Genomic DNA, 13502 nt, shown 5'->3' on the forward strand with positions numbered 1-13502 from the left:
CCCCTATAAAAAGAAGACTCCATTATGAATAACCAGGTAGGATAGTTTGATTCATCGAGTAAGATGTTAGGTAGATAAACTGTAGTATTTGTAGTGGTCTGAGAGATATTCTGAGTGTATGAGATTGTCAGTGGAGGAGCCAGAAAATGATCTCAACGACAACTGGGGCACTCAAAAGTTTTTTTTTTTTTTTTTTTTTTTTTTTTTTTTTTTTTTTTTTTTAAGTTTGAAACTTAAACTTAAAATATATCAAAATTGTAATAAAAATAATAAAGGCTAGGGAAACAGATTGCTCTGTCCTAGCAGCGGCTGTGAATCAGGAAGTAGGAGATTTATCCATGCTCAGCTTCATTCTCGACGACCTCAAGGCTCACCTTCAAAATTTCACTGAGTTTAAGGTAGTGTATGCACCCCGTGAGTCAAATAAGATAGCTCATGCTATAGCAAACAAAGCTCTATGTAATAGTAATAGCCAGAATTGTCTTGGTATTGCTCCCGAATTTATACGAGATGCCATTCTAAACGAGTGTACTCGTTAAAGTTTTAATGAAGTCTAGTTTCAAAAAAAAAAAAAAAAAAAAAAAAAGGCTAGGGAAAGATCAATATCTATTTTTGTACTAGAAAAGATCAATATTTTTTTTAAATTCCATATTTTATTAATAGAACATATAGTTTTTAGATTTTAGACAATTTTTCATAATGAAAATATAATTTATCTTTGAAACTATTAATTTTTTTTTTTTTTTTTTTGAGAAGAAATAATAGTATTGATGTTAGAAAAAGAAAGAAATAACAAAAGAAATTAGCACATTGCTCAGAGGAAATAATAGTATTAATGTTACATTGTTGCTACCAACAATCGATCGAACCAAGGACCAGCCTAACATAGGTATATGCCCCCATTCTGTTATGGATATAACCAGATTTATATATATTAAATCGTCACTAGAGCACGGGACCCACCGTGCCCCAACATGGCTGCGCCCCTGGAGGATGTCATTTCTTGGAGAACAACCCATGCATACGTAACATAAATTAGATAATTAAGCTAATTATTAATAGCAAATAATTAGCTACTAGGTTTTTTTTTTTTTTTTCCTGAGAAGGAAATTAGCTACTAGTTAAACATTAATTCTTTTTCAACTTATATTAACTGTTATAGGCTTCTAACAAACTCCCACGTGAGAAAGGCTTCTAACAAACTCCCTTCCCGCCAGTTTTGAGAGGTTCGAGCCGGTGTGGTATAAAACCCACTTCCCAGAGCTAGCTCTCGCCCTCCTCACCTCACTACCCAAATTCAAAGAAAATTTCAGGATGAGCTCTCCCTCAAAATTTCCTCGTTAGCCCCCTCCCTCTCACTCCTTCCCTCCCTCTCACTCCTTCCACTCTGATAGGAGTCCCGATTTCGCAGTCGGACCCTGTCTCCGGCGGCGTCGTCACGGTAGGCTCTCGACTACAACCACCCGTTCATTACTTTCCGGCGTGAACAACCCTACATTTTCTACTCCGACGGTACTCCGATGATTGCCGTCAACGTCACCTACTGTTTCGCCGCGGAATCGATCACTCTTCCGCCGTTGGCCGCAGAGTTGATGTTGCAGCAGGTGAATTTCCCGGCGTTTCTTGTGCCAGTCTCAAATCTTTTCTACAACATTCCGGTGGCGCCGGTTCTTGATCCTAATTCTACGGCTCCGATTCTTACTAGGGGTCCTCCGATCTTCGATCTAAATTCTAGGGCTCCGATTCTCCATCGCGATCGTCCGGTAGTGATCATCGCACGGTGAAGATTAAATTTGTCGCTGCTCCGCTTCAAGAAGACGAGCTTTGGAGCTTTTTCTCAGCCAGGTAAATTTTTTTGACTCACTAGCTTTCTTTCGCAGATCTCATTCTGGCTTTTTACATTTTGTTTATGGTAATCTTTTGCTCAATGACGAGCTCAAAGTGAGTTCTCAAAATTAACCCTATTGACAATTGTTAGTATATAGCAAGTAGGGATCGTTCTATCCGGAGATTGAGGGTGCTCCTGTCATTTAAACGTCAAAGAAAAGAATATTAATCACAAATATGCAATATTTACAAAAATTACAAGAGAATTAAGGGGATTTCAAAAATTATTCTTATTTACTAAACTAATTAACTAATTACATTGACCAATCAACCAAGAAGCAAAGATAAAATGGACGGATGAGATGTATGATAAAGTTAACAACCTTTAACACAAATGCAAGATCACAAATCATAGTTCACGAATCAAAACACAATAACACATACTTGAACGAAATCAATCAAGAACAAACCATAAACGCATGCATAAGTTCTTTTTACTTTCCTTAATTAAATTAACTAGATGAACGCACCATAGTTAACCCTATTAAACATGCAATGCTAGTGAGTGATCAATCCAATAACACACATATTCAACGCATTAAACACTTAGAAAGTTTGATTGATTTAAGAAGAACACACAAGTTAGAACGCTAATCAAGCATGCAATTCTCTTTGTTGATTTACCTAAGTAATTATAGGTTTTCCACTTTAATTAACAAGACCTAGAACGCTAGCATCTTATTATGGATTCAATCATGCAATTCGAAACCTAAGTTGGCTATCAAAGAAATCGAAAACATGATAGGTGGGATTGAAGATCAAAATCAACAAACATTCAAGAATATATCAATAAATCGCAAATTATAAATCTGAAAATCCTAAAACGAATTCATGCTTCAAGATTATTGAAAACTAAATATCAAAACATATACTTTAATCTCACAAGAAATCGCAACATCCAACAAAACCAAAAACATAGAACGCTATTAAATCTGATTTTTAAGTTACAAAACATCAAAACCGAAAATAACAAGTTAGGGTTCATGGTTACACTTTTAAAGAAACTTCAAGAACGCAATAAGGTCTGCAAAGGTGGTGGATGGCAAGGATAGCTACGGCAAGGATGGAGAATGGAGGATGAACTTGCTTCATGGCTTCAAAGTCTTGAACAATTGGAGAGGCCGAAACTTTGAGAGAATAAATGGAGGAATTTGCGATTTTGATTCAGGGTTTCATGATGATTTGCACGGCAATACATTCCCTCTTTATATAGTGCACGGCCTAGGGTTTAATTCCCTAAAAATTCTCCTTGTTTGCATCATCCGACCAATGAGAAAATTCCTTGAAAATTGGAGAACAAGTTACCTTCTCATTGCCAAAATTCTTCAATGTATCTAGCCATGATTCGGCCACCATGCATGTAGAATCCAACCAGGAAACCTAAAATGATTTTTATTTTCTTTTCCTGATTGCATACGAAGTAGATTTTCTCCCAAACTCTCCAAATTGCTCTTGCCAAAATCTTCTTGAATCTTCCTTTATATTTTCGGCAAAAATCAATAATAATTAATTTAGGATTCCTCCAAGACGTCAAGAATGGCCTAGAAACTCATGTACAAGTCACATGCTTCAATCTTTGGGCCAGACTTCTCAATTGGACAATTTCAAAGCTCATTCCTTTGTTGCCGAAATTTCTTGTGCATTCTAGAACATTCTTGAGCTATCTTGAGTCATCTTGAAGCCACAGCATCTCCCAGCACCACCAGGACTCCTAGTGTCATCAGGTTTCCTAGTCCAACTAGGACTCTGTCATTTCTTCATTTCCGAACACCATTTTTCGGAGCTCACTCCTAGTTGCATTAGGATTCCTACTTCAACTAGGATTCTTTTCCTGGTAGGATTAGGAAAGCTCATTTCTCCATTTCTTTCCCATTTCTGCGCCTCACTTCCTCCTTGCCTTCATTTCTTTCATTTCCAGCTCTTCTTAGCTCATTTCTTGCATTTGAAGCTCATTTGTACCTAATTACAACAAAATAAGTTAGAAATGACATTGTTAAAGGAATAACTAAGTAAAATGTATGAGAAATGATACTAAAAACATAGGAAATATTGGTTCGATCACTCAAGTTAGTTTAAGCAAATTTTTTTACTCTCTTTCCTACTGTGGCTTAGTACACTCTGAGCTTGATTTACTTTGTTTTGTGGATTTACTCTGCTAGCTACGAAATTTACTTTGCAGGACATGCTGTTCTTGGTATAGATTAAATTAACTAGAATCTGCGATTGGATTTAGTTTGCAGAGATGTATGATTTTCTTGGTAATTAGATTATTAACTAGACTGCACTTGGATTTAGTTTGTGGAAATTTAAATGTTCTTGGTAGTTAAATAGATGAAGTAGATTTTGCACTTTGATTTAGTTGGTTGATAATAAATTGTTCAATTCAGACTGCAGGCATTAAACTGCCAGGAGCATTTGGTGAACATCGAAATTTCGGTCCTAAACAAACAGGCCTCTGTCACATTTTTCTGGACCTGCAGCCGTGGACATGATGTTCAATTCCGGCAGAGAAGAGCTTTATGAGATTAGCGGTAAATTCTGCTGGGCTATCCTCTGAGGTTTTGGCTTAATACTCAAAATAATCGCCGAGCATTCATAACGTTTAGTCGGGGCAGAGCGCCATAAGCAGAGGTCTACCAATATTTGTAAGGATCCACCGTTACCTTGTGTTAATGTTCTGTTATTTTCTCAGTACTTCTTGTTTTAATTAACTTTATTTAAGAGACTGAATTTTACTACAGCAAAGGAGATAGACCAATCTTGGAGGTCGTGAGGTTCCAACAGGTCCTGGCTACAGAAGTTCCTCTTCACGCTCACCATTTCTTCTACACGTCTGCGGCAGTTCAGAAGCTGGTCCTACAGACACCAGTCTTCACTCTCGGTGGCAAGAGGATTGAGGCAAAATGGTACATACCACCCTCCAGAGATTGATAGTTTTTCTAGATCTTGCTAGAGGATCAATTGACCACAAATTTAAACTTCCCAAACGTTTTTACAAAACTCAGTTTTAGACTTTCCTTTTAAACTCAGTTTTACAATTTACCGTAGAACTCAGTTTTAAGCTTTCCTGTAGAACTCAGGTTTACAATTGACACTCATAGACTTGCCACAGATTTACATTTAGTTTACACTTTACAGAGAAAATGTAATGCAAAGCACTGTATAAATGAAATCTCATTTTTCCTGAATATTGATTGAAATATTTATATTTCATATGTAAAATACTTTCATCCAAGGCAAAAATTCCCAAATAAGTATTACATGATGGTTAAAATATCTGGTCTAATGACCGAGGAATCAGTCCCCTCTGGTCGATCTGTTGTTCCTGGTATAACCTAGAGGAATCAATCTTCTAATACCTTCTTGTGACCCCTCAAATTGCTAAGATTCCTACAATAGTCAACTTCACATTTTCCTTTGCAAGTTTATCTTCTAGGGTAGCTATAGTTTCTCTCAATTTTGAATATTGAGTTCGTCTACCACGTTCTTCATCTCCACCTCTTAAGAAAGAAACATTAAAAAAAAAAAAAAAATATTACCATTCTGTTGCTTCTGACAAGAAGATGAACCAATTGAAAACCAAACTAATATTCTAAGGAAAGCAGTTCATCAATGCATGACACATGATTCTGAACAAAAGCATGATAGTTTTTTAGGAAAACTAGAGATGCGGAACTTAATTCACTGGAAGCCATGAATAGCTTGATTTAGTGGAATGAACTCATGCTGCTGTAGCAGACAATTCCAATCATAAGGCAACTAAATTACCAGTATCCGCACACTTCTTTTCAGCAGCATTCAATAAACTCTGAACCCTCTCCACCTCAAGAAGATGTTCTTTCTCAACCTTCAGGTAACCATTGGATGCAAATCCTGTAGATTTTTATGATATGCAGCTAGTTGTTGGGTGTTCCCCTGCCAGGAAACCAAATACTGATCAGTACAAGAAACAACATTTCATAGTTCAAAATAAGTAGAAGGCCTATTTTAGACATATCATTCAACATTTGGTAAAAAGAGAACCTTGTGATTAAACTTCCTCTCCTCGTACTTCTTATTCAACAACACCCCGACTTTCTATTTGAATTCCTAAAAGGAACATGATCATCCTTCTTTGCCAGAGCAAATATCACATCGCTTAAGGATGACAGACTTTTATTAATATACTGATAAAGTGAGCTGGCAATCTGACGCATTAAAAAACAATAACAGAAGTACATCAGATTCTCAAGAGGAACAGACCTGAGTTTCCTTCTAATGGTCTCCAGTTGCACCACTTCTTGATAACCGCTCACTTGCAGCAAGATCAATCAGGTTTAGGACCTCGTGAACTTGTTGTTCAGGATTCTGATAGGACAAGTATATCATCACATTACCATAGGAAGGAAAACAACTAAACAAGCATACAGGAAAGCTAAGAACTTGATCTTCACTACAGTTAAACACAAACCTCATTGACACCAGTTATACGCAATGTGAACACAAGGTGGCTTCTCGATGACTGCTCATTCATGTGTGTCTTGCCTACAGACCTGATACATCACAACATAGAAAAATTCAGCTTCGAATGCACTATCATCACTAAGATGGAAAAGCAGAATGTGATTATAGCAGAATGAACATGCCTACTCTGAGCAGCATGTTGTAGAAGAGATAAATTTTACTGCAAACATCCAAATGATAGTGAGGTCAGAAACGGGTGTGTTTCCATTGACATCGTGCTTTATCGTATATTGTTTGCCCACACCACTTTTGCGTCCTTGTCAGCTCAGCTCCACTTAGAGTTTCTGGTCACTAAATACATTGTCAAATATGACCATACCAGTCTGTACTGAGTCAATGTCACAATCTAGATCTTCTGTTGATGTAGGATAGGAAATGATGGGAATTGAGTGGCATCATCAGGTAGCAATGGACGCACACGGCAGAATGTTGCCTTTTAATTCGTATATAACACAAGAAGATCAGTACCAAATAAATCTTGAATTGGTCGGTTTTTAGTCTTAGTATTGTCTGGTTCTTTGGTTCTCGGAGCTTATTTTATGGTAATATTATGTTAGGGTCTTTTAGGTTCTTAGGCAGTGGTTCAATTCCAATGTAACCCATTTAGGGTGAATCATTAGGATATCTCTTGATTTTCACTGAATATTAGAGTGGCCTGAACTGGTTGAAGCCTCTGTATGATCCAATATAGCAAAAACGACTAGCATCATTGGGTTCTAAGTGACTTGTTCGACGGCGTATCTATGAGGCAGAAGATGGATGCCATTTTCCATTTCATTAGGTTAAGGAGAAATAATGGAGGTTTGAGGTTTTTGGTTTCAAGACCTCAAACCTCCTAATTGAGATAGGCACATTGCACCAGTAATCCCAACGCTGTAACGACTAGGCTTAGAGAATAGTTCAAGACTCATTTTTGACTTGATTTATTCATAACCTTTTTATTTTCATTTTCTTCCTTTTTTTTTTTTTGAGAATAAGAGACTTTTTATTCAAATGAAACGAAGTTACAAAATACGGGAATGACCGGTGGTGGACAAGAATTCCCCACTCTCCTCCCTAAACCTAAACCAGTTACGGGTCCGTCACAATAAATGACATCCATGAGCCGAAGGGGCCCAACCCCTAACCATCCATATCGCCCAACGTCTCGGGCTACCGAGAATCCTGAGAATATCGATACCACCTCATAGACAACCGCTAAAACAACCAACGCCCTCTTCCACACCGTGCCCCAAAACTGCCAGACCACGTGCAAGGATCGCTCGTCAGCACATTGACCATAAGACAAAACCGACAATAAACCAAATCGTCCCCAGGAGAAACACCACATCCATGGTACCTCAATTTGACCTAACCCTAGCTCAACAGAGTAGGGACATGCTAAATACCAAAAAAACCTAACGAAAACCCTAATCGAAAACCAAACCAAGAAAACTACTGTAAACAAAGACATAGACCAGCCGTAATCATCTTCCTTCTCCTCAGACGACCCGCCGGCAGACCACCACCATAAATCAGTCTCGTCGGACATGCAATGTCGGAGAGACGCTATCCACGCAGCAATCCACTCAAGCCTCAACTTTAGTCGGCCAGATCTAGGCTTATAGCCAGAACCCGACGAACCCCCACCGAATATCAGTAAGAAGCTCGCCGTACCTTGACGCCCAGATGCATCCATCAGCTTGATAGTCCGACACCCTTGCGTTCTCCTCCTATCGACCAATCTCAGAGAGAGAATCGGCGCCATACGATCCATGGCATACCGCCGCCACGATCTGGCCTCCGACCTCCTTCTCCAAGCCTGCGCCGATTGCCCACCGTCCATACTGCCCACCTGCGCCGCCACCTGAGAAGAACAAAACGTCATACCCGACCAAGAAGGACAAATCGGAGACCAAATCCGGAGCCCCGATACCCCACAATCCCGTCCGGCAACACCCTCCACTCGTCGATGAGGCCGGAACCTATGATCGACGTTGGGGCGCCGCCGGACAGGCATCAACCGCTTCTGTGCTTTCTCCAAAACCTAGTTTCTTCCCTCTATTCTCGGAGCTCTTATTTTGTGGTTTTTCATTTTCTTCCTTCAAAACAAAGACATTAGATAATAAGAACTCGGAAGGGTATTATTATTATTATATCGTGAGTTATAAATTTCAATGGTAAAACACTTTTTTCCACACTTACGGTAGTTTGAGTTCGGCTCCCTCCTCTTCTCAAATGACCGCTAACCATCTTGCCAAATACAGCACTAACTTAGGGGAGGAGGTTTCATCTGACTTATTCTCCACAAATTTATCAATCTCACACATAATCTTAATTTTGAGTTTCTCCTTCGACACCCATTTCTCGATTACTGCATTTGATTTGGAACATTGACTCTAAGATCGAAACAATTCTCAATCATATACTTCCTTTCTAGGAATAACAGACCCATGTCACATAACATCATCATATAGCAGCCGATCTAAGATCATCATCTTCCTAGTAATTGTGAAAAACATAGACATGAAAAGGGCTTGGAGGGTTCTAACACCCATGTTTATCTTGTTTGCTTTTGAATTCTCTAATTTCACCATAGCTCAAGATTATGGTGATGATGATCAACAACCAGCTGCACCACCCCCGGCACAAGACAATTGCAATGGGATCTTTCTAGCCTACTACTTCATTTCGCGCCACAAAATATACCCTCTCCTCAAGAATGCAGACAAGCAAGCATGGGCCTTCAATTCCACGGCGACCATAATCAACACCGGCTCTTACGAACTCAAAGCATGGAAGATTTATATAGGTTTTCAACACAAAGAGATTCTAGTTGCTGCGAATGGAGCGGTTCTAGTGAATGGTGAGGATTTCCCGGCTGAGGTTGGAACTAATGGGACTTATTTTTCTGGTGCCCAACAGACAGATTTGAAAACCTCAATTAGCACAGGCGGAGATTATACCCAAATTCAAGCCCAGATACAAATAAGTGGCACTCAATTCGGGCTCAAGTCATCTGTGACCCCAATGCCTAAAACAATACGCCTCGTTAACGATGGATTCAAGTGCCCCTCACCAACCAAAAAAAGTAAGTACTAATCAATTGCATATGTTCATATTTGAATAATAATGTACCTATAAATATGTTTCTGTAGTTTGCTTGGTTCCCTTAATTTATAGCCATGTATATATCTTCATTAAATCTTTTTTTGGTACACAGAGACAGCACTTACTGTTTGTTGCGTTAGGAATCCGAAAAGCAAGGTCACTACCAACACGGTCAAGTTCTTACCTCGCCAAAAGGGTGATCTATCAATCTCTTATGATGTAATTCAAGCATATGGGAACAATTATCAAGCTCAGGTGACAATGGAGAGCACTAGCCCTTTGGGTCGTTTGGACCATTGGAACATAAGCTGGGAATGGATGAGAGGAGAATTCATATACAATATGAAAGGAGCTTATACACATAAAATGGACTATCTGCCTTGCATTTATGGTGCTCCTGGACAACAATACCAACAGATGGACTTTTCGAAGGTTATGAACTGCGAAAAGAATCCCACCATCGCTGACCTTCCCAGGGAGAGATCAAACGACTCTGAAGTCGGAAGGATACCTTATTGTTGTAGAAATGGTAGTCTCTTGTCTCCCATAATGAACGTAACCCAATCCAAGTCTGTTTTCCAATTGCAAGTGTTCAAGCTAGCTCCTGACTTGGAACGAACAACATTGTACCCTCCGGAAAAATGGAAAGTTTCAGGGGTAATTAGTGCTGATTACAAATGCGGGCAACCTATTAGGGTTGATCCTACTGAATTTCCAGACCCAAGTGGTCTTCAAGCTTCAACATTAGCAATTGCAAGCTGGCAAGTAATTTGCAACATCACAAGGCCTCAAAATAAGAAAAATAAGTGTTGTGTTTCATTCTCTTCTTACTACAATGAATCTGTCATACCCTGCAACACATGTGCCTGTGGCTGTACTAACACTAAAAATTGCAACCCTTCTGCCCGAGCCATGTTTCTACCTCCTGAAGCTCTTCTTGTACCGTTTGAAAATAGGTCAACCATGGCGGAAGCTTGGGCGAAAATCAAGCATTTTCATAAGCCCAAGCCACTACCTTGTGGTGACAATTGTGGAGTTAGCATCAATTGGCATGTGCTATCAGATTACAATGATGGATGGACAGCTAGAATCACATTGTTCAATTGGATGCCAATGAATTTCGAAGATTGGTTTACCGCAGTCGAAATGAAGAAGGGTGGTGGACGTGGCTTTGAAAATGCTTACTCTATGAATGGGACCAAAATTTCTAATATGAATAACATCATCTTCCTCCAAGGTTTAAAGGGCATGAATTTTTTGGTGATGCAGACAAATGGAACAAAGCCTAATAGTCCCAAGGTTCCTGGAAAGCAGCAATCTGTGATTTCTTTTAAAAAGTCTCGTACACCGGGCATAGAAGTAGCCAAAGGGGATGGCTTTCCTGCAAAAGTGTTTTTCAATGGGGAAGAATGTTCGCTTCCTACTTCAATTCCATCATATGGAAACCGGAATCATGTAAATTTGGTAGTTGTATTTTTCCTTTCAATTTTGAGTACTTTTGCTATGTAATCAACCATAACCTTAAGATAGATGCACAAAATGAAGTTAGACTACATCCTTGTACAAAACAAATTTCTATTCAGGTTACATAGTTGCAGTAAACTATCACCTAGAGCCAGTTCTTTGCTCAATACCACATTTATTCTTAGAGGACCATCTTACTATAGGTCAATTTATTTAGCTCACATTCTTCTAATTTGAACACATTGTATGATGATGCATTTAGGCCTTGTTTGGTTCACAAAGTAAAATTTCTAGATATCAATTTTTTTACTCTTTTTTACTGATATTAGAATACATAACTCCAATGTATATAATAAGTAATGTTGAGAAAGCTATTACAAGAATGTGAAAAAGATTTTTCTATTCTAATCTTGACATTTCTAGCTCCGTTGAGGCAGAGGTCATGGCGGAAATTCAAGCTATTGAGCTAGCGTGGGTTATAAAATGAAAGCATATATGGCTTGAGGTGGACTCAACCCTTGTTCTTCATTATCTCCGTGATCCTCACCTTCCTTGGAATTTAGGTGTTGCTTCGAGTAATTGCTTGCACCTTATTTCACAAATGCATTTTCGGTCTTCTCATATTTTTAGGGAGGGCAATCAAGTGGCTGATGCTCTTGCAAATATTGGTTTGTCCTTGGCAGGCATGACATGGTAGGATGATCCTCCTCCTTCTATCTGTTAATATTGTCAGCGAGATGAACTTGGTCTCCCAAATTTTTGAATATATTAAGTTGATTGTATTGCTTCTAATGTTTTTCTTTTGATTGTTTGTGAGGGAGGTCTTGTTCTTCCTCTTTGGTTGTAACTCTTTTCTACTGCTTTTAATGAAGAGAAATTTTGAAAAGTAACCTAATTTGGGGACTTGAATTGAGTTTTAACCTTGTTTTGTATATTCATTGAAATCTAACCCAAATGAGAATGCAAAAGACTATAATATCCTTCAAAATAATAAAAATATCTAAAAGCCCATATAAACCTTGCTTTCTGACTTCTTCCCTTCAATTTGTACGTTCTTTTATTTTTCTTTCTCCAATTGATAGCACACACTGACACACAGCCACCAAGATCTCCGCCCAATTTTAAACTTTCAATGATTAAGGCCAACTTTCTTCCAATGAAAACTTTCAGATACAAGAACATGAATAAGTTTGTTGGCAGGTGCTCGAGTCGATATACAAAGCGAGGGGAGCCGATCATAATGCACAAGGAAATTAAGCATAATTCTCACTTTTTCAGTGCATAGCGACTAAACAATAATACAGGTGGCCGGGTTACTGCATTTATTCTCACAAGTCACAAACCAAATATTCTCTTCACAAAATGAAAACTAACAATCTTGAACAAAATCTCATTCAGAAAAGAATGATTAATTTAATTGAACGGGATCAAATGCAGAAGCCAATGATGTAAAAAGACATGGCATTCCCCCAACGCAATCAATGTCTACTTGATCTTCTTCTTTCGCCTCAACTAGCTGGTTGTTGTGTCCACACTTCTTCCTACAGTTGACAACACCGCAATGAAGGAGTGCATAACACTTGCGGCAGATCATCTTCTCTTGGTTATACTTTCTAGTCAATGCCATGAGAGAAGGCTCGATAATACCACCACGAAGCCTCAGAACCAAATGCAGAGTTGATTATTTTTGAATGTTGTAATTAGCAGGAGTACGACCATCCTCGAGCTGCTTTCCGATGAAAATGAGCATCTGCTGGTCCGGGGGATACTTTCCTTCTCCTGGATCTTGGCCATGACACGCATTGTCGATAGTGTCACTAGATTCAACCTCAGGGGTGATGGTCTTCCCGGTTACCGTTTTCACAAAGATCTGAATCTTCTCAAGCTCTGTCTCTCTCTTGCTCTCTGTCTCCGTGTACGGCTAAAAGGGATGCAAACAGTATTCATCCTATGTAAAACGGCATATAAAAACATTCGTCGACTTATCCTTGACGTTTTCAATGCAAAATCAGCCTTCAAGAAATTGAGAATATCATAATTTCAGAGCTCCAAAGTGTTTCAAAAAAAAATAAGTGTTTCAATCAACATGAGAGTATTTAAGTCATTTTACCTTACCAAAAGGTTAGTTTTCAACTATTTCTTAAATGTGGGTCAAAAGTCATTTTCAAGGCTGAAAATTGGTCATTTATCAAAATTTCTCTTTAATGAATTGGGGTTGGAGAGTATATTCTCTTCCGCCCCTGTTCTAACCTATATATATATATATATATATATATATATATATATATATATATATATATATATATATATATATATATATGAGTGCGGACGTCGATGCTTCTGCTCCGTTCAGGCTCCGACGGCACTGCGGGTCTTACCGGACGGAGGCTAGAGGTCAATCTTGACCTTCTTCTTGCTGGTGGACTCGCCAGCTACCAGTTTGCAGTCGCTGCCCAGAACCTTGAAGTTTCAGGTGAGGTCACTGCCCAGAACCTTCGACCTCAATCTCCATGGTGAAGCGGTCTGGAATGCCCCTGGTCTCCGTCCAGCAAGACCCG

The 13502-nt window shown here is 38.9% G+C and overlaps 1 protein-coding gene and 1 pseudogene across 1 annotated transcript; one reads left to right on the top strand and one right to left on the bottom strand.

Moving 5' to 3' along the window:
- The first annotated feature begins 8603 nt into the window (after positions 1 to 8603).
- LOC133733526 (COBRA-like protein 10) lies at positions 8604 to 11216 on the top strand. The gene is made up of 2 exons (XM_062161146.1): positions 8604 to 9460; positions 9593 to 11216. Exons 1-2 carry the CDS (start codon positions 8896 to 8898, stop codon positions 10987 to 10989), a joined length of 1962 nt encoding a protein of 653 aa, XP_062017130.1. The 5' UTR covers positions 8604 to 8895; the 3' UTR covers positions 10990 to 11216.
- A 1019-nt stretch (positions 11217 to 12235) lies between these two features.
- LOC133731440 (ubiquitin-ribosomal protein eL40 fusion protein-like) lies at positions 12236 to 13456 on the bottom strand (annotated as a pseudogene).
- Positions 13457 to 13502: the final 46 nt, after the last annotated feature.

Source organism: Rosa rugosa, chromosome 2, assembly GCF_958449725.1.
Source record: "Rosa rugosa chromosome 2, drRosRugo1.1, whole genome shotgun sequence".
Taxonomy (NCBI): domain Eukaryota; kingdom Viridiplantae; phylum Streptophyta; class Magnoliopsida; order Rosales; family Rosaceae; genus Rosa; species Rosa rugosa.

What these genes read in the sequence shown, in the direction of transcription:
- LOC133733526 (XM_062161146.1), top strand. Translation starts at nt 8,896, where the DNA reads ATGAAAAGGGCTTGGAGGGTTCTAACACCCATGTTTATCTTGTTTGCT. An exon ending in CCCCTCACCAACCAAAAAAA is followed by an intron (nt 9,461 to 9,592) that starts GTAAGTACTAAT and finishes TTTGGTACACAG; the next exon opens with AGACAGCACTTACTGTTTGT.